The 19,072-nt window shown below is 52.5% G+C and overlaps 5 protein-coding genes across 6 annotated transcripts; 3 read left to right on the top strand and 2 right to left on the bottom strand.

Moving 5' to 3' along the window:
* Nucleotides 1-74: 74 nt before the first annotated feature.
* Nucleotides 75-8,106, bottom strand: LOC132256577 (nucleoprotein TPR). Of its 2 annotated transcripts, none has more exons than XM_059753072.1 (6): nucleotides 7,855-8,106; nucleotides 2,020-7,643; nucleotides 847-1,951; nucleotides 619-779; nucleotides 384-543; nucleotides 75-332 (listed from the first exon to the last, which is right to left on the bottom strand). In XM_059753072.1, exons 1-6 carry the CDS (start codon nucleotides 8,003-8,005, stop codon nucleotides 172-174), a joined length of 7,362 nt encoding a protein of 2,453 aa, XP_059609055.1. In that variant the 5' UTR covers nucleotides 8,006-8,106; the 3' UTR covers nucleotides 75-171. The 2 variants fall into 2 exon arrangements, with proteins under 2 accessions (XP_059609055.1, XP_059609056.1); XM_059753073.1 differs by having other exon boundaries at nucleotides 75-311.
* Nucleotides 8,107-8,170: 64 nt separating this feature from the next.
* Nucleotides 8,171-9,943, top strand: LOC132265859 (rab proteins geranylgeranyltransferase component A). Its single transcript, XM_059766644.1, has 2 exons — nucleotides 8,171-8,319; nucleotides 8,386-9,943. Exons 1-2 carry the CDS (start codon nucleotides 8,262-8,264, stop codon nucleotides 9,870-9,872), a joined length of 1,545 nt encoding a protein of 514 aa, XP_059622627.1. The 5' UTR covers nucleotides 8,171-8,261; the 3' UTR covers nucleotides 9,873-9,943.
* Nucleotides 9,944-10,467: 524 nt separating this feature from the next.
* Nucleotides 10,468-11,940, top strand: LOC132265999 (zinc finger protein 782-like). The gene is made up of 3 exons (XM_059766820.1): nucleotides 10,468-10,874; nucleotides 10,931-11,638; nucleotides 11,699-11,940. Exons 1-3 carry the CDS (start codon nucleotides 10,650-10,652, stop codon nucleotides 11,825-11,827), a joined length of 1,062 nt encoding a protein of 353 aa, XP_059622803.1. The 5' UTR covers nucleotides 10,468-10,649; the 3' UTR covers nucleotides 11,828-11,940.
* A 915-nt stretch (nucleotides 11,941-12,855) lies between these two features.
* Nucleotides 12,856-13,791, top strand: LOC132255675 (ragulator complex protein LAMTOR1). The gene is made up of 3 exons (XM_059751791.1): nucleotides 12,856-13,142; nucleotides 13,203-13,363; nucleotides 13,425-13,791. The coding sequence occupies exons 1-3, from the start codon at nucleotides 13,071-13,073 to the stop codon at nucleotides 13,723-13,725; spliced, it is 534 nt and encodes a 177-aa protein (XP_059607774.1). The 5' UTR covers nucleotides 12,856-13,070; the 3' UTR covers nucleotides 13,726-13,791.
* Nucleotides 13,792-13,805: 14 nt separating this feature from the next.
* Nucleotides 13,806-18,983, bottom strand: LOC132255676 (uncharacterized protein C05D11.1-like). The gene is made up of 9 exons (XM_059751792.1): nucleotides 18,764-18,983; nucleotides 18,438-18,700; nucleotides 18,031-18,339; nucleotides 17,898-17,969; nucleotides 17,015-17,834; nucleotides 14,783-15,525; nucleotides 14,184-14,687; nucleotides 13,978-14,114; nucleotides 13,806-13,922 (listed from the first exon to the last, which is right to left on the bottom strand). Exons 1-9 carry the CDS (start codon nucleotides 18,900-18,902, stop codon nucleotides 13,862-13,864), a joined length of 3,048 nt encoding a protein of 1,015 aa, XP_059607775.1. The 5' UTR covers nucleotides 18,903-18,983; the 3' UTR covers nucleotides 13,806-13,861.
* Nucleotides 18,984-19,072: the final 89 nt, after the last annotated feature.

The raw sequence follows: 19,072 nt of genomic DNA, 5'->3' as shown, positions 1-19,072 counted from the left end.
CAATATTTATTTTCATTACAAGGGTAATTTAGCTTGGAATTTATATTTCTAAGTATGTTTCTTCATCTTTGCAAATCCAATCTTCTAAAACGTCTTCGTTACAACTCATTGAAAAAATGAGAAAAATATGGATATAAGAGAATGATAACGAATATTTTGGGGACAGAGTTTTTAGTATCGCATGAAGCTGCCACTAGGTCGACGCATTCGTCTGCCGCGCTGGCCACGCGGCGCCGGCGGGAATGAATTCCTGCCCATCGAGTTGGGCTCCTGCATCATCGGCTGCGCCCTCGCGCCAATCGGCTCCCGACCTGCCAAATAGTGGCGAATCACTGCTAAAGTAGTACACAATATTGCCTTTTCCCAAATCAACACACACTCACCTCGACCGCTGCCCTGATTCCACACAATCGGCGTCCTGGCACGCGACACCCTTCCGGTGGCACGTCTGGCCATCGACACACTGGGCTGTAGACCAGCACTCCTGGATCTCGTATTAATGCTCGGCGTCGTGGAGGCCTCAGCTTCGCGTCCCTCTTCAATCTGCACAAGCAAAAGCAACAATGGAAAATCATTCTCCCAATCCTCCTCTCAGTCATCTTCCTCAATCTTACTTACCTCAATCCCTTCAGCACCTGGCGCCTTCTCACCCTCAGAACTCACGCCATCCGTGCCCTCTGGCTCATCACCGCTCGGCAGATTGGAGTCCTCCTTGTCCGACTTGGTTCTCTCAGATGTCGATGCTGTGTGATCCAGATTGTCAGCGTCGTCATTGTCATCTATCAGAATTCCACATACTCAGATTAAATATACACCCAAACAAGTAATCTTCCTTCGCATACTCACTTCCTTCATCGCTGGCATCCTCACTCCCATCATCACTGCCATCGTCATCATCGTCCACGTGCTCCTGAATCGTGATCACCGGCTGACTCTGACTCGTGCCGGCTTCGCTCTCCTGACGCAAATCCACCGCCTCCTGCTGCTCCTCCTCGTGTTGCTGCTCCTGCTGATCCTCCACCACCGGCTGCCCACTCGATGATCCCTCACCAGCCGCCGAGTCCACGTCATGAGGCGAAATGAGCTTTGGCGTGTTGGGAACACTGCGTCCCGTGGTGCTGGCATTCGCCTCATCCAGCTGCGACAGATCAATCTGCGTGTCATCCATGCCCTCAAGATTCCCACCAGGCACCAGTGCCGATTGCCTCGTGGCCTCTGTGAAGGTGAATCTCGCAGCGTGTGGCACTTGTGGATGAGGCGAACTGATCACCTCACTGAAACCATCAGCACGCCGCGGAGCAAAGAGTGTTGGTGTGCTGGGAACGATCCTCTCATCGCCCGTTTCCGGTTCATATCCGGACGATTGCTGTATCAACACCAAGTGTGTCGCCGATTGCTGCTGCCTGGAGTGTGGTGTGATTTGACGCCACGTTGACGGTGTGGAAGATCCCGCCTCACTTCCACTGCTGATCGCTTGAATTTGCTGCACTTCCGTCACATTTTGCCCAGACGTGGAGGAGCCCTCGATGGGCTGCTGCTCCGGTAACACCTCAGGCGGCAAACTACTCTGTCCCACCTGAGATGTACTGCTACCCGCATCAGGTGCAATTTGACCATTACTCGAGCTGCTTCCCGATTGATTGGGAATTTCATTGCTATCATCCACTTCCACCTCATTGTTATCCGACGGCACATTGTCCTCATCCACATCCGGACCATCACCCTCGTCGTAGTTGCCCATCTCCTGCTCCTGCTCGTAGCCCTCCATCTCGTAGATCTCACTATTGTCCACCTCATCATCGAACGGTCCGTCATCGGGCGTTCCCTCGTCCGCCATTCCGTCATCCTCTTCCTCCTCCTCAGAATCCACCACAATAATATCATCCTCTTGGTCACGCTGAGATGATGTGGGCACTTGATATTCCACGTCCAATCCCGATTCGCTCACACCCTGGGAAGAATAGAGACAAATTATATAATATTCGCCACAGCAATTCACCCTTCACAACTCTCTCTTACCTGGAATGTTTCTCCAGCTTGCAGCCTTGTCCTCTTAATCTGTGGCTGCGACTTCTCACCAGGTTCCTCAGCATTTCCCGTGGAACTGTCACCCTCCACATCGCGCGGACGCTTGTGCGAACCCGCCTGTGTGGTGGTCACTGTGCTGCTGGACGACGCCTGATGGTGACTGCTGATGATCACCGCCTGATTGGAAGACGTTCCGGATGTGCTCGGCGTTTGACTCTGCTCGTTGATTTGCGGCGCAATGATGCTCTGCGACGTTCCACCCTCGACTCGTGGCGACACCAGAGCCACAGCTTGCTGCTGTCCAGACACCACAACGGTGGAGCTGAAGGATGATGACTCTCCATTATTGCCCGTCGGCGCACTCTCTGCCTCCTGTGAGCTCTCCGCTTGCGTCGAGGCAGTGCCCATGGGCGGCACAGCGGCCACGACAATGGCGGCAGAACTCGTGGCCGGCATGTAGTCCGTGTGTGAGCTGGTGGGCGAGGAAGACATGGCCTCGCCAGAATTATTCCCCGTCGTGTGCACTTGCTGCTGCGGCGGCACCAGCGCCGTGACACTCGAGCTGGATCCCTGCACGGCCGCCACATTGGTGGGCAGAACTGCTGCCGTCCTGTTCTGCACAGACATCGGCCGGATGCTGGCCAGCGGCGTCTCGCCGCCGCGCCACGGCGTCACTGTGGCGGATTGATGGCTGGGTCCCGCCATCGGCTTCACATTCGCCGTCCTCGGCGACTCACTCACGCCTTTCTCCGTCGTGCTTGAGCTCGTCGTCGGCTTGGCACCCTGAGGCATCTGCAATTGCCTGTGGAGTTGATTCACCCTCAGCACGAGACTCTCATTGTCACGCTGCAGGCGCAAGATGGTCTCCTGATTCTCCTTGGCATCACTCAACTCCTTCTCCAGCTTCGTCAATCTCCCTTCGTACTGACTCTTCAGCTCTGTCATCACCATATCTTGCGACTGCTCGATGCTTTGCAACTGATTCTTGGCCGTCACCAATTCCCTGCTCATTGTATTCTTCGAATCCTGTAGAGCAATAATCCTCGTCTTGGCATCCTTGAGCAGTTGCACATTGCGCTCATCATTCTCACGGAATTGCTTCAGTGTCTCATTTTCCTTTCGCAGATTCTCCATCTCCTCCAGCTGCATATTCAACTCCGTCACCTTTTCCTGGAGCGGATTCTCCGCTTCCTGCTTGGACGTGCCAGGCTCTGAGCTGACATTCTGCTGATTATTCTCCTGCTCAGTCTCACCCTCTTTGCCGCCCTGGCGATTCTTCTCCAACCTCTCACAGCGATCCTTGTACTGCCTGGCAAACTTTCTCAGCTGAATCACCTTGCTCTTCTCCTTCGTCAGCTCATCATCGCGCACCTTCACGTCATCAGTCAGCTTCTTCATCTCATCCTCCTTCGCCAGAATGGAGTTCTTCACCTCCATCAGTTCGCGCATCAGCTTCGCATTGGTGGCTTGCATGTTGGCCAGAGCTCCAGTGTGCTTCTTATTCTCCTCCGCCATCGTGGCCACTTGCTTCGTGAGATTCGCCACCTCACTGTCCACCTTCGCCTTGTCACTCTTCAGCGATGACAACTCTGCATTGGTCTTCTTCAGGATCTCCCTCTCGCTCGTAAGCATCTGCGCCAAACTCTCCCTCTCATTCTGCATATTCTTGAAGATGTCCGGATTGGTTTTGTTATTCCGCTCAATCAACTGATTCGCCCTCTGCTTCCAGCGCGTCATCTCCACCTTCAGTGCTTGATACGCAGCCTCGCGCTCATCAATCCTGGTCTGCATCTCGCGATTCTGCTCCTGCAACGGGAACAACTCCAGCTCCACCTTCCCAATGTGCGCCGTGAGATCCCTAATCTTGTTCTGCAGCAAGTCACGCTCCTCCCTCAGACTCCTGTTGCTGTCCGTGATGGCATTCAGTGTCTCCACCTTCCTCAGGATGTCCTCGTGCTTTGTGGCGCTGGCAATGCCCACATCAGACTTTGTCCTCTCACTCATCAGCGCCGCACTTGTGTCCTCAAGTCTTTTCTGCACAATCCTCGACTCTGACGTCAATCGGGCATTCTCCGCCTTCAGCACATCCACTTCAGTGTACGCAATGTCCTTCTCCTTCCTCAGATACTTGATAATCTGCAGCAATTGTCCAGCACTTGGACTTGTCTCACCCTCCACCAGAGATCGATTCACTAGTGACGAATCCGCCGCCACGCTGGAGTCATCTTTGTCACCATCACCGCCAAAGATCAGTTTTGTGCTCAATTCCTGGAATTGATCGTGCAACGCCGCATTCTGAGCCACAAGATCCGCCAGTCGCTCGTCCACTGACACCCTGTCCGCCTTCAGGTGCTTCTCCGTCTCTTGCCAGCCCCTCTTCGAGCACTCTAGCTCCTCCACTGCCCTGTCGCGCTGCATCTTGAACTCACCCACGGTCTCCTTCACTTTGTTCAACTCCTCCTTGAGATTGCTCAGCACCTGCAGATCCGCTGAGTGCAGAGACATCTCATGCGCATACTTCGCCTCCACACTCTGCAAATTACTCCTCAAACTACTCAATTCATCTCTGGCATAGCGCAACTCGCGATTCACATCACTCAACTTCTGCAGCACATCACGCAACTCCGTCTGCGTCTTCCTCAGCTGTGTCGTGTCATCCTCATCGGCAATCAGCTGCGCACCCGTGATTTGCAGCGAAATCTCCGTCTCCAGCTCCTCAACGCGCGCCTTCAGCGACGCCTCACTCTCGCGCACCTTCGTCAATTCCGCACTTGTGGCCAACTTGAACTTCTCATACTCTGCCGCCATGTCTCTCAGCTCCTTCTCCGAACTCTCAGACAATTTGCAGTACTGCTGCACATTCTCCTTCGTTGTCATCAACTCCTTCTGTAGCGACTCAATGCTCAGGCGATACTCCTCATTCTTGAACTCCAACTCCTTGGCACGCTTCTGCGCCTGCACAATGGGATTGTCACTCCTGTTTGGCGTCAGACTGTCCTGGAGTTTATGACTCAACTCCTCAATCTGCCTCGTCTTCGCCATCACATCTTCGCGACTCTCGCGCAACTCCTCACGAATCTTATCCACCTGCGCCACTTCCTCTTGCATCCTCTTTTTCGCCGTCTCCGTGCGCCGCTCGAGATCCTGCGACAATTCCCTGAAGCGATCCTGCTCCTCCTGCAGACGCCGCCTCAGTGCCGAACACTCGCGCACTGTCTCATCCAGACGCGTCTCCAGCAGCAGCTTTCCACCAGTCTCAGATCGCTCGAAGCTCACCTTCAGCATCTCAATATTGTTCATTAGCAGATTATTTGTGTGGCGCTCGCGATGGAGCATCTCCTTGTCCAGCTTCAGTCGCGCTTCCGAGTCCCTCAAGATGCTCAACTGCTGCTTCAGATTCTCCACCATCACCTCAGCTTCTGTCAGCTTCTTCTGTGCACTCATCACCTCATCCTTGAGAATCATTATCGTCTGCTCGTGCTTCACAATTGATGTTTCGTAGTTCTTATTTCGCTCCTCCAGCGTCTCAATCTGCTTTTTGTACGTCGCCACATTCTTCTGCTGCAGCTTAATTTGCTCCGAATTGAACTCCACCGTGGACATGAGCTTACAATTTGACGAAGTTAAGCTGAGAATTTCACTGCGCATCGTGTCAAATTGCTCATTCAGCATCTTCTCATTGGCCGCACGATCTTTTCGATAGTTCTCATAGTCCTCCTTCAGACTCTTCAACTGTTCCGCCGAATCCTTCAGCTTTCCCTCCAACTCCCCAATCTTCTTGTCCTTCACCACGGAATTCTCATTCGATGTCACACTGCTGTTCGAGGCTAGCGGCGTCTCCTCCTCCAATCCCTCCATCTGCTCCTGCCCACTCAGCGATCCGTCCAGATTGAAGGCCTTCCCGCCACTCTTCAGTGTCTCGTGGTAGAGTTTCTTGAATCTGTCCCTCTGCTGCATACACACAGACATCATTTGCGTCTGATACTCCTGCGAGGCCTGCAATTCATTCACCCTCTTCGTATAATTGGCTATCTTCGCCTCATAAGTCGCCTTATCCATGCCATTCTCCGCCTCTTCCATCTCCTCCAGCTTCGTGCTCAAATCCCTCACCACATTCAGCAACTTCTGGTTGTTCTCCTGCAACTCCTGCACATCGGAGAACGTCACCAGCTTCCTCGTGATCACCTCATTGGCCAACATATCCGACGTTATCGACTGATCGGGCTCCGACGAGAATCCGCCGCGCATCTGTTCAATCTCCCTCACCAGGAAGCACACCTGTCTGCCCAGATCGCCATTGCTCTGCTTCAGCTTCTTGTTCTCGCGTTCCAAATAGCCCAACTTGGCCACAGTGCCATTGAACTCTTCCGCCGACTCGACGCGCTGCTTCATGAGATTGTCCAGTTGCTGCGACAGTTCCGCATTGGCCTCTTCAATCTTCTGGTACTCAAGGCTCTGCTTCCTAATCAGTGGTGCCTTCTCCTCAATCTCCTGCAGAATCGTCCTTATCTGCAGATTCAGCTTGTTATTCTCCTTCTTCGTCACCTGCAACTCCTCCGTCGCCTTCACGTACAGCGTGAAGATCTCCGTCAGTGTCATGCCGGACTTTATCATGCGACTGGAGGCCGCCGCAGTTGGTGCCAAATTGTGAATGGCATTCTCCAAGTTCTGCTCCTGCACCTCCTTGAGCAACTCATTGGCGTGCTCAATTTCCTGCCTCAGTTGCTGAATTGTGGCATCTTTCTCCTCCAATTCCTCGGCATGCTTCAAATCCACACCCTTTTGCCTCGTCTCCAGCTCACCCGTCTTGTCCGTGGCCTCAGTCAAGAGCTTCTTCAGTTCCGTCACACAATCACTGAACTCCTTGATCTGCTCCTGATTCTCCCTGGCCGACTCCTTTAACATCTCCACGAGTTTCGTCTTCGAAGACAACTCCTTCTGGAATGTCATGATCACCTTGTCCGACTCCTCATGATTCTGCCTCAATTTATTGTTCATCTCCTCCAGTTTCGCCACCAGCGACGCATTCGCCTCCTCCAGGTGACCAATTGTGTTCTGTGTGATCTTCAGCTCTTCCGTCTTCTCTGTCAACTTCGTCTCCAACTTGATGTTGTTCACCGTGTTGTCCCTGCGAATGGTCTGCATTTCAGCGATGTTCCTGTGCAAGTCCTCTCGCAGTGTGGCTATTTGATTCGTCATCATTTCCTTCTCCTGTTCCAGGCGCTTCTCCTTGAAGTTCAGACTCGTTTCCTTGCTTTCGATGTCGTCAATCTTGGCCAGCACTTCGCACTTGGCCGCAATGGCAGACTGAAGTTGACTCTCCAGGGCCACAATGTCCGCCCGCTGGCGTTCCACTTCGCCATTGCGACGCTCCACCATGCTCAGGAGCGAATCCCTCTCATCCACGGCGGCATTCCTCTCCATCTTGCTCTCGTACACTTCCGTGCCATACCTGGCCACTGTGTCCTGCAGTTTCACCACTTCGCCGCGACTCGTGTCCAACTGCTGTCTCAGCTCCCGGATCAACTCATCGTACGACTGGAGCTTCGCCTCGCCGTCCAGCAACTTTGCACTCAATTCCGCATTCTTCGTCTCCAACTCCTGCCGCACGTTCTCTGCACGCCGAGAAAAAGGGGGGAGAAAAGGAGAAAACGTCAGACGTTAAGCAAACGGAAGCCTCCTGATTGAGGTTATGTGGTCCCCCGCACCGAATATCCCGCATGCACAGCCAGAAACCAACCCAGATCTCAAGAACAGACTCCCCGCGACACTACAAAGCCACGTATGATGTATGAATTGCAGTATATTGCTGGGAAATCCACTCACCAATGTTCAGCTGAATGGCTTTGGCCGAGTAAAACTCATTGAGACGCTGCTCATAGAAGTCCTCCAACTTCTTACGTGTCTCCGGTGGAATTTGCTCCAGTTCCGCCGGATCCAACACCTTGCTCAGCACCTTCTCAGTCTCATCCTCCATTTTTACACTCCTCTGCGATGTATAATCATCAATAATCCCGGATAATTGGCAAATGTTTTAAGCACTCTCACGATTTTCCACTTCAGCTTCACTATGGCGGCTTGTGTGAACTTTGCCACGAATCGTCCAATGACACTCAGCGACATTTTGAGCGCAGAAACTGTCAGTTGCGTTTTGTGTGTGTTTTCTTGGAAGAATTTTCTTCACGCATTTTACCTAATTTTCCTACACGAACAGCAATCCAGAGTGTCTTGAAATGACTGAGGATCGCGAGGACTTGCCTAAGGAGTTTGATTTGACGGTGATTGGTACAGGTGAGGCGGGAAAATGGGGTGAAATTGGGACGGTTGATGAACTCTTTTGTGTCTTTTGTCTTCCAGGCCTCACGGAGTCAATTGTCGCAGCTGCAGCCAGTCGTATTGGCAAATCCGTGCTGCATCTGGACGTGAATGAGTACTATGGCAGCTACTGGGCCTCCTTCAACTTGCGCAACTTGCAGACACTGCGCGAGGAGATTCCGGAGCAGAAGGAAATCATGGAGACGAACGAGATTCAGTTGTGGCGACACAGAAACCAAGTGCAGAATGTCCAGATGAGCTGGCATGTGCCCGAGGACAGTGCGGATGAGGGCGCCTGGACACAGAACAGGATTATGCGAGAGAGTCACAAGTTCAACATCGACCTGGCGCCCAAGCTGCTCTTCGCACGAGGCGCCATGGTTGAGCTGCTGATCTCATCCAACATCTGCCGCTATGCTGAGTTCCGGGCCGTGGATCGCGTGGCGACGCTATACGAGGACACCATCCGGACGGTGCCGTGCTCGCGCGCGGACGTGTTTAACACGCAGGAGGTGACAATGGTGGAGAAGCGCCTCCTAATGAAGATGCTCGAAACGTGCATGCAGTGCGAGGAAGGCAATGAGGAGTTTGAGTACAACCGCGAGAGCACGTTCCTGCAGTACCTGGAGGGGCGTCGGCTGCCACAGAAGCTCACTCATTACCTCCTCGATGCCATCAGCATGTCCAACGAGCATACATCCTTCGAGGAGGGCATCCTGCGCGTGAGGCGCTTCATCGAGAGCCTGGGCAGGTACGGCAACACGCCCTTCCTCTTTCCCATGTACGGCTGCGGCGAGCTGCCGCAGTGCTTCTGCCGGCTGTGCGCCGTCTTCGGCGGCATCTACTGCCTGCGGCGCCCCATCGAGCGCATCATGCAGCAGGCGGCGGGCGAGGGGCGGCGCCTGGTCATACAGATTGGGCAGCAAGAGGTGCAGACTGACCACATTGTCTTCGGCTCGGGCTCGATCTCCATCACGGGCGACTATCAGAACAGGAGCTGCCTGGCGGGCCTGCCGGAGATGATCATGCCCAGGAAGTGCGGCAACATGTCACGCGGCATCTTCCTCGTGGACTCGCCACTGGGCGGAGCGGCTGAGAATACCGGTGGCGGCGGCGTGGCCCTGCTGAAGCTGCCTCCTGCTCCCGGAGCGACGGCCGACAAGCAGGGCGCCTTCGTGATCCAACTCAGCCACCAGAGTGGCACCTGTCCGCCAGGACTCCATGTGATTCACATTACCTGTGACGCCGATATCGATCCGCGATTGGATTTGCAGCCCTACGTGGATCAGATCTTCACGCAGGGGGAGGGCAAGCCGCGCATCCTCTACTCGCTGTACTTCACCATTCCGCAGTGCTTCAAATGTGATAACTACGAAAAGCTGCCGGCGGGAGTGCACCTGGCCTGCGGCCCATACCTCGAGCTTGACTACGACACCTCGATTAACCAGGGCAGGGAACTCTTCCGCAGCATCTACCCGAACGAGGAGTTCCTGCCGCGCTGCCCCGAGCCTGAGGAGATTGTTATCTGAGCGCTTAACCTGATTCCCCCAAAGTGAGCGAATTGTAATTCATTGCGAGAATAAAAGACACGAATCAAAAAGCCCGCGTCTCACATAACCACAAAGTGTTGAAAGCTTTCCCGGTGGCGGGCGTCCGGTTCCCGGTGGGAGAGTCGCAGAACAAAACATGGGGCGTTGTAAAGGGTGAGTCCAGAGGAAGAGATTGGCACCACCCGGAAGTTCCTAAGTGCACCCTGATCGATAGTCGGATAGGAACTGCCGTGGCTCCTGGCCAGGAACCCAGGACGAGTCGCAGAACAAAACATGGGGCGTTGTAAAGGGTGTGTCCAGAGGAAGAGTTTGGCACCACCCGGAAGTTCCTGAGTGCACCCTGACCAGTAATAGAGTGGAGCTGACGGCTTCCTTTGCTTCTGGCCAGGAACCCAGGAAGAGTCGCAGAACGAATCATGGGGCGTTTGAAAGGGTGTGTCCAGAGGAAGAGTTTGGCACCACCCGGAAGTCCCGGAAGTTCCTCAGATCGGGCTGGAGCAAGATGATGAGGATATATTCCTTTGACCAAAAAGAATTTTTCAGCTAGAAGTACTTCACGGAATAACACAAAAAGGGATTGAAAGAGTCTCTGTGTTGGGCCTGGAGTATGTATTTGGCCAGGAAAATGGGTTTTCATGCCTTTTCCGGGCTTTTTTTTTCACCATGTTTCATGCATGTTTGACGTGTGTTTCGCATATTTGACAGTCGGATAGCGAGTCGGATAGGTTCAGTCCAGTCAAAGATCTCACGAAAAAGATGCGTGATAATCTCAGTTTTTACACTCTCACGGAGAGAATTTTCATCGTGAAAACTTTCTACAGGAATGAAAGTGACCTGAGCAATGTGAAGAGTAATTTTCTCGCGGAATTTAGCATTATAGACGATGAAATCCCTGATCATCACATTATTGAGGTTATCAACCTGTTCGAGGAGACAGGAAGCGTTCGGGAGATCCCTGAATTCTACCTGGAGGACAAGAAAGTATGCTTTTATCATACCTTCGAGAGCTGTGCTGGTAATTGGAATTGACTTTGTAGGCCATAGAAGATGTGTCAGTGCTTGAAATTAAGCTTGAAGAAGCAGAAATCAAGACGGAATGCCCAACTTTTGACACTCCAGCAGTTGAAGATGGTCAGGATCGCGCTGAGCCAGAGCCAAAGAGGAGGACGAGACAATCAAATCACACTAAGGAGAGAAAGAAGGACGTCCGCAAGAACGTCAGGGTGGAAGAGACTGAAGGCAGGATTGCGTTTGAATGTGATATTTGCAAGAAGAAGTTCATCTCGAAGCTGGGAATGAAGATTCACGTCCGCCGACACGGTGGCACAGAGGAGTACAGCTGCAAGTACTGTCAGGAGAAGACACTGACTTCTAGGGAGTTGAAGAGGCACGTGAAGGAGCAGCACGCCGAGGAGGCCAGCAGAGACAAGCCGCAGAAGACCTGCACGATCTGCTCTAAAACCTTCACGACGTGCAAGGGCCTCACGCAGCACATGCTCACGCACTCGGACAAGAGAACGGCGGTGTGTGATGTTTGTGGCGCAGCGTTCAAGGCGCGCTACACTCTCACCGTGCACATGCGGAAGCACACGGGCGTGAAGCCGTACAAGTGCGACTTTCCGGGCTGCAGTAGAGAATTCCACCAGAGCGCTTCCTATAGAATCCACAGGAGGAGTCACACTGGCGAGAAACCATATCCATGCAAGTACTGCGGCAAATGCTTCGGCGACAAGGGCAGTCTGAGAGTAAGCTGAAGCTCATGCACAATCCCGACCTGACTTCTGATTAATTTCCTTGGCTTTCAGATCCACTTTCGTCAGCACACTGGCGAAAATCCCTTTAAATGTGAACTTTGTGGAAAAACAACGAAGCAGAAGCAGAACTTGAAGAGTCACATGAAGCATTTCCATCATATTAACAACTTCACAATGTAGCGAAATGCGTAAAAATGTAAATTTGGCACTAATAGAAAATCATGTTGATATTTTCGAATATTACATATAAAGGTCAATGACCTGTGAAAATCAAAACAAATCACTTTGAATGGTTTCCAGTGAGTCATGCGACCTTGAAAAATGCATTAGGGTTGAGCCGGTTGAACCGATTGTAGTTCCAGAGATTTTTGGCACACTGGCACTTAAATCCTGGATTTAACGAACATTCTGAGATTGGTAGAATATTGTTAATTCAATTAGAAGTTGAGGACAGACTTGATTGTATATTAACCGAGTTTATAAATAGATTTTAATGACAATTTGAAAACCGTTCAAAAAAGAGTTCGCCAAGGTGACTAATTGCAGAGCAATCAGTTCGTGCGATATAAAAGACTGACCCAAAGGTTCGGTAGTCATTCCCTCCTCGACTTGAGACTCGAACATATCAACGCTTCTAGCATAACAGAGAGAAAATGCCTGGTCTTTTGTCAGACTTTGAGTCAAACGGCAATAACGTCGAGCTCGACAATTTATCCGTTCCGCCGAGCAAATTCGGAGTTATTGTCGTGAAGCGAGACGCCCAGCAACATCGACTATCAGTTGCTGGGGAGAAACCCAGGAAGCCTGAGCTATATCTGAAGGCTGATCATCCGTCCGGCATTCCAGCTGCGCAGTGGCTCTTCTATCCCGACCTGGACTTCGACCTGCCGCCCGGCATTCCCGACCTTCGCCATCCCATGATCTACGCCTACTGCGTTCCGAAGCTCATCAACGGCGACTGGCTCTACACGCCCTTGTACAAGAAGCTGAGGAGGTACTTCTGGAAGATGCCGCACCACGAATAAATTGTATACACTTGTTAAATAATATACGGACCTCAAAATATACTTAAGTTTTTCAATCTGAAATTTGTTGCTATATTTTTTTGAGACGTTCTAAATATTGCTGAATTTACTCTATAATAATTTGTGGTTCCTTATTAAGAAAATAAAAGAAATGCGAAATGTTATTGACTCCTTTCACTCCTTTATTTGCTGCTAGGATTTTTAGCGGGAAAATCGCGAATCATGATGACATACAGCGCTTCCGCGGCTGTTTTGCAAAGGAGATCACTTCCAGTGGAACTTCCAGTGCCTTCCCATCGGATGAGGTTGACATTTGGTCCAATCAACCAGCTGATTGTGGATCTTTTTCCTTTCGCAGATCAGTTTTCCGCCTAGAAAAGTGCAAAGAAACAGTAAAAATGGATTATTTGCGAACTGCGTGGAGTTACGTGCTGTCTTGCTTCAATTGCCAGGAGAATCACATGATTCAAGTGAGTAAACATTGTGTCTTTGTTCCTCACGCCCCCTGAATGTGTTTATACCCGCCACAGAGAAGTGAGCCCAACGAAAGATCTCATCTGCTGATCGATCCCGTGAGCAACAGTCCGGCTGTGCGGCCCGCGGCGGACGACTTCGCCAGCGAATATCCCAGCTCCTTGCCGAAGAAGGATGAACAGAGCGCGCTCAGTCGGATCGTGCAGGAAACGGCGTCGTAAGACATTTGCCATGGTGCCGCTGTCCGGACATCCCTTCTGAGTCTCTTGTCCTTACAGGAACATCATCGACGTGGCCGCCATGGACATGCACAACCTGGAGCCGCAGGAATACTCAGACCGCGTGAAGTTGTACTCGCAACGCCTGGCGCAGCAGTGGAGCACCGTCAGTCACCCGCGCACGGGCCCCAGAGGGCTGCTGCAGGACATCCCCAATCCGGAAGAGGTGCTCTCGGCCACGCCCATCAGCGCCGCGGACCTGCATATGATCCGAAGCGCCGCACAAGCGGCGAACGCGGCCGTGACTGAGATTCAAGTCGAGCACACGGAGGATCTCATCGTGCCTTTCCGGATCGCCTGATGTCCGGAATCTGCTTCTCTCTCTTTTACACCTCCTCGCAGAATGTCGAGAGGAATTCCCAACACACATTTTCTGTTCTGAATAAATCATATTTTTATTAAACCGAGCGCCAGACGAGTGTCTTTCCGGGAATGCTTCAGCACGAGTGCGCCAGGACGCTGTCCTCAAGCACCTTGACCGACAGCGGGTGTCCCATCCTGCAAAAGAGAAGCATCATGAGTGAGAGAATCACGGGGAAAGAACTAGACTCACTGTTCGAAAGCCGCCGCGATGTCCGAAGAGCGATCCGGATGGCAAACGATGGCAATCTTGGCTTTGGGCGAGAAAAGAGACTCGACGTACTTCTTGCCGACGCGCGTCAGATCCTCCTCAGTGATGGTGTCGATTTTCTGACAAGAGAAGCGAGCGAATGCGGTGAGGATTGAGGGTGAATAAGAATTCTCCTGTGCTATACTTACGTCCACGATGGCGCGATTGTAGTCAATGGACACGCCCTTGAAGCTGGTGAGGATGCACTGACTCACGATGTCGCCGATGCTCTTCTCGCGGTCGATCATTTCGAAGATCAGCGAGCTGCGCGCCGACTCCAGCAGCGTTTCGTCCCAGCCCTCGTCGCCGCGGATCTGGCGCTCCACGATGGCCTTGGTCTCCTTGTACGCCGCCACGACGTTGGTGGAGCGATAGAAGGTGAGGTACAGCAGTCCCTCGTGCGGCCGCGGCACCAAGCTGTAGCCGTACACCAGACCCTGGCCGCGCACCTGACGCCACAGCGCGCCCTCCAGCTGCGACAGATACTGCAGGAAGAGCAGCAGCGCTGGCAGCTCGGGGTCCATGAAATCGCGAATTGCTGGCGCCGCCTGGATGAGGAACGCGCCCTCCACGCAGCCCAGACCCACCACAGTGCCCACCGTGCCGTCCGCCAGCGCCGCCTCCGCGTCCATTAGGCTCCAGTCGTTGATAACCTGCGAGCAGACAGAGGGTAAAACTACGTCCAAAAAGGATATTTCTCGTGGAAAACAATAGGAAAATGCAGTAAAATAGTCGATAAATTGCTCACCTTCAGCTGCTTTAGCTTCGACACGTCGCCAGGACGCGCGATCGCGGCCCAGGGCGCGTTGAGGTCGGGCACGATGCGTGCCAGCCGTGTCCAGTCCGCCGCTACGTGCACCGTCACGTTCTCCGCGCGCGTGATACGATGGCGCAGCAAATTGATGTCCTGGACCACAGTCTGCGCCTCGTCCGTCGTCTCCAGGCGCTCCAACAGCTCCGTGAGGAACTTGTGCTGACGCAACATAGACGTGAGCTGCACATTGCTGTCGCGCCGATAGAAGAGCGCCTTCAGCAGATCGTGCACCACCGAGTTGCCCTTGCGCTTCGCCTGCGCCACGTCGTTCACCATCTTCGCCACGCACACGCGAATGCGCTCCACCGTGAACTCCGTGTCGTGCAGCAACTCGCGCAGCCACCGCACGCCCGTGGCGTACTTGCGCGGCTCCACCTGCAGACACAGTGACACGGTGTGCGAGAAGGGACCGCACGAGAAGCGGCTCTTCGACTCCAGGCCAAGCGCTGCCATGGACGCGATCACGTCGGACTCCAGCGCCGCCACGACTTGCTCGTACGGGACTAGGACGCCATCGCGACGCACCGGCGACTCCATGAGCAGGTCAAGGAAGAGCAGCAAGTAAGGCCTGAGCTCCGCGTGCAGGCTCTCCGTGTTGAGCGTGACCATCAAGTACACGAAGTTCGTGTGCATGTCGTAAGCCTCAGCGTACACCGGAAGTGCATCCAAGTCGAATCCTGCAAATAACCGCGTTGCCTCATTTCAAAGTCATTTCATTCATCAAACAATTATTTATGCAAATGTCATTCGAGATAATCTAATTGTATGATTGAGAATCAATTAAGGACAATTGAAGGACGATTAAGGATCGATTAAGGACGACTGAACGTAGTTTGGTTCAAAATGTCGTCGAAAGAAGAGGTTTATTTCCAAAGAATCCTCTTCAGTTTCTATTATTTCAATAAAGCCTTTGCTTTAATGCCAATTGGCTTCAGTTCGGTCAGGAAGAAGTACAAGAAATCCACTGCTTCGCTCGCTTTCAGCTTTCTATTCCTGATTTTCATATCATTCTCATCACCCTACATTATATACAAATTCTATCTCATCTTTAACGCATACATGAGGAACGAATTAGGTTCATATGTTGTAATTATTAAAATTTCTTGCCACTTCGCGACAGTGATTTCCATCCAGAGTCTCAATATCCACTACAGAAGTGAAATCATTGCTTATTTCAATGAAAAATCAACTCTGAGAGAACTAATCAATGAGCTAAATCTACCGATGAGGAGGAAAATGTTCTTCTTCGGCCTTCCTCTTCTATCAATTGGCCTCTTCTTTCTCCAAATATACGCCACTATCGGAGTATTGATGACGACTTTTTCACTGACAATCTTTTCCTTTCTTATCTTCATCATTCCCAATGGCGTCGTAACATTAGTCGGATTGAGTTTTACCATTGAAGTAATTTCATTGCAATATTTCGCACATCAAATTAATTTATCACTTGAGCAATTGATTGAGATTAGTGAGCAATTTTCAAAAAACAGCACAACAAAAGCTGAAAGAATGGTTTTGTGTTGCCAAATAAGTGATAAAATTGATCATTTGTCCATTCTTCACTCAAAGCTTAATACAATTCTTGTGATGTTGAATGATTTTCAGAGCAAAATCCTCTTGATTAATTTCGCAAATAAATTCACTCAACTCATAATCCCAGCCTTTTACCAATATTTGATAACTTCTGGGCTGATTGAAGAGGACTCCATTGATTCTCATGAAACATTGTCCACAAACACACTCATCATGACCATTATCAGTGCCATTGAACTAATAATGTGTATAAATTGTAGTGATAAATTCATCAATGAGGTAAAGAATCAATATTCATTGTTAAAATATGGAATTTTGGTTTTCTTTCTTAACTCTTCTAGACGGTGAGAACCGGAAGGATTCTTCACGATTTCACGCCGTGCAACACTGACGATCGCCTTAGAGAGAGCATCAATCGATTTTCCCTGCAAATCCTGCAGGAAAAGCGACCAATTGTCGTCTGCGGAATGTTCAACGTCGACAACACGTTTCTCTACATCATCGCATCATCAATGACCAGCTATTTGATTCTCCTCATTCAGTTTCAAATACAAGGTTTATGAACAAACTGAACCGAAAAGCTTATGATTTCCGGATAACCTTGTCTTTGACGCCCGATTCTGGCCCACATACCTGTAGGACTGCCTTCCTTGGTGCCGCTCCTGAACACCTTCACCGGGTGGTACTTGATGCCGTCGGTACCCGGAATCGGCACCTGCGTCAGCATCTCGTTGGGCGGCGGAATCTCGTTCTGCGCCATCGCCTCGGCGAACGCCTCACCTTTGGCGTTCATGCCCTCGATGCCCAACTCGCTGCGCTGGCGCTCGATGCGTTCAATCTCGCGCTTCGCCATGCGCTGCTGCTCCTCGACGCTCGGCACGGCGCGCACCACCACAGACTCGGCGTCCACGAAGAAGCGGCGCAGCAGATCCAGCCAGAACGCCTCGCCCTCCGCCTTGAAGCTCTCGTACTCCGTGTTGGTGTTGAGGCGCAGCTCGAAGTCCGCCGGCGTGTCGCCGTACAGCACGTCGCCGATGACAAGGAAGGCGATCGCCTCGTGCGGATTGTCCTCCAGGCAGCTCCACGACTCCAGGATGTTCTTCTCGATGATGTTGCGCATACGCGTCATGTCGATGCGCTCCTCACCGTTCGCAATCCTCGCCAGCACCTGGCGTACGCGTGCGTGCACGTCGTCCACATGCTGCAGCGGCACGTTGTAGAACGTGAAGTTAAGCACGGACACGGAATTTTCGCCGATGTTGTAGCTGAGCTTGCTGGCCAGCGGATCGTCGATCTCCAGCAAGTCGCGCTGCAGCGGACTCACGCTCGTGTCCGAGAGATAGCGCATCAGCACGGAGCACGCCGTGAGCGTCGTGTGCTCCAGCGTGCACTTCGGGCCGCGCCACGCGATCAGCACCAGGCCGCAATCCTCCTCGTCCGACGGATAGAGAACCTGCGCATCGGAGAAAATATGCGTGATAGAGAAAGGGATAAGAATGGGGGGCGAAAAACTCACTTTGACGTCCTCGGATTTGGTTAGCGGCGCAACAGGTGTCTGCCAAGGACGCTGGAAAGGGGGTCGTTTTCCCTGCAAAGCCACAAAGTGCTGGTGATTTTCGTGCTTCTCGCGCCTCTTGCGCCGTGCTCACCTTTGCGATGATCCTGTCCTCGAGCGGCTTCAGCACCCTCAGAAGGTCCTCGATGTTCACCTGACCCGTGACGATGATGGCCAGGTTCTCGGGTCGGTAGAAAGCCGCGTGATAGTCCCTGACCTTCTGGTTCGTCGTGCTCGTGCGCAGGTTGTGCATGATGCCGCCGGTTTCCGCCGAGTAGCCGCAGTTCGGGTACATGCTGCGCAGCATCTGCAGCTGGCCCTTGCTCTCGTCCGAGTTCTCCCTGCCCTGCATCTCGCAGTACACCACGCCCGCGTCCTCACCCTCACCTGAGATGTGGTGCACCTGCAATGGCGGCCAAATAACCCGGGAAAGATCAGTGAATCGCCCGAAGAGCTCAATTAACGGCTGCTCAGCGCATAAGAGAGGACGGATGAGCTCACCTCCGTGATGAAGCCGGACTCCGAGAGCGTGGGATAGAGGATGTGGTCCAGGAATATCGGCAGAAGCTCCAGAAAACCGTCGCTGCCGGCCGTGGTCATTGTGTAGCACGTGTGGTCGGTGTCCGTCCACGCGTTGGTGCCGGAGGCCAGGCAGCGGTTGGCCAGAAGGTCCAGGACGCCCTTGTACGGATAGAGCTCGGAGCCGAGGAAGATGAGGTGCTCCAGCGTGTGCGGCAGCCCGTCATCATCGTGCGCCTCCGTGGCTGAAAGTGGGCCAATCGATCAAATAGCTATCGACCAAACAAAGAGCTCCCTGGGCCACTGACCTAGGGCAAAGTAGCCGTTCACCACCGGCCCCTCGACGTCCGCCACGATCAGCGTGAGACCGGTGGCGGCGCTCCGGTACTTGTGCACCGGAATCTTGCCGTTAGCTCGCGTGGAGCACACCAATTCGAATGAAGCCATCTCCTGACCACTTTTCCACCAATTCACCGCACTTTTCCCACTTTTCAACCGCACCGCAAAGCGCCCGGAAAACGAATGACAGCCGCCTTTGGAAGCACTTTCCAGACACCTTCCAGGCTGCTTCCAGTGACATGGCGCGAAAGGGGATTCAAATAATTTGTAAATATATT

This window comes from Phlebotomus argentipes, unplaced genomic scaffold (genome assembly GCF_947086385.1).
Source record: "Phlebotomus argentipes unplaced genomic scaffold, Phlebotomus argentipes genome assembly contig_5, whole genome shotgun sequence".
NCBI lineage: Eukaryota > Metazoa > Arthropoda > Insecta > Diptera > Psychodidae > Phlebotomus > Phlebotomus argentipes.
Note: the sequence above shows the minus strand (reverse complement) of the source record. Positions and strands in the feature narration are given on the sequence as shown.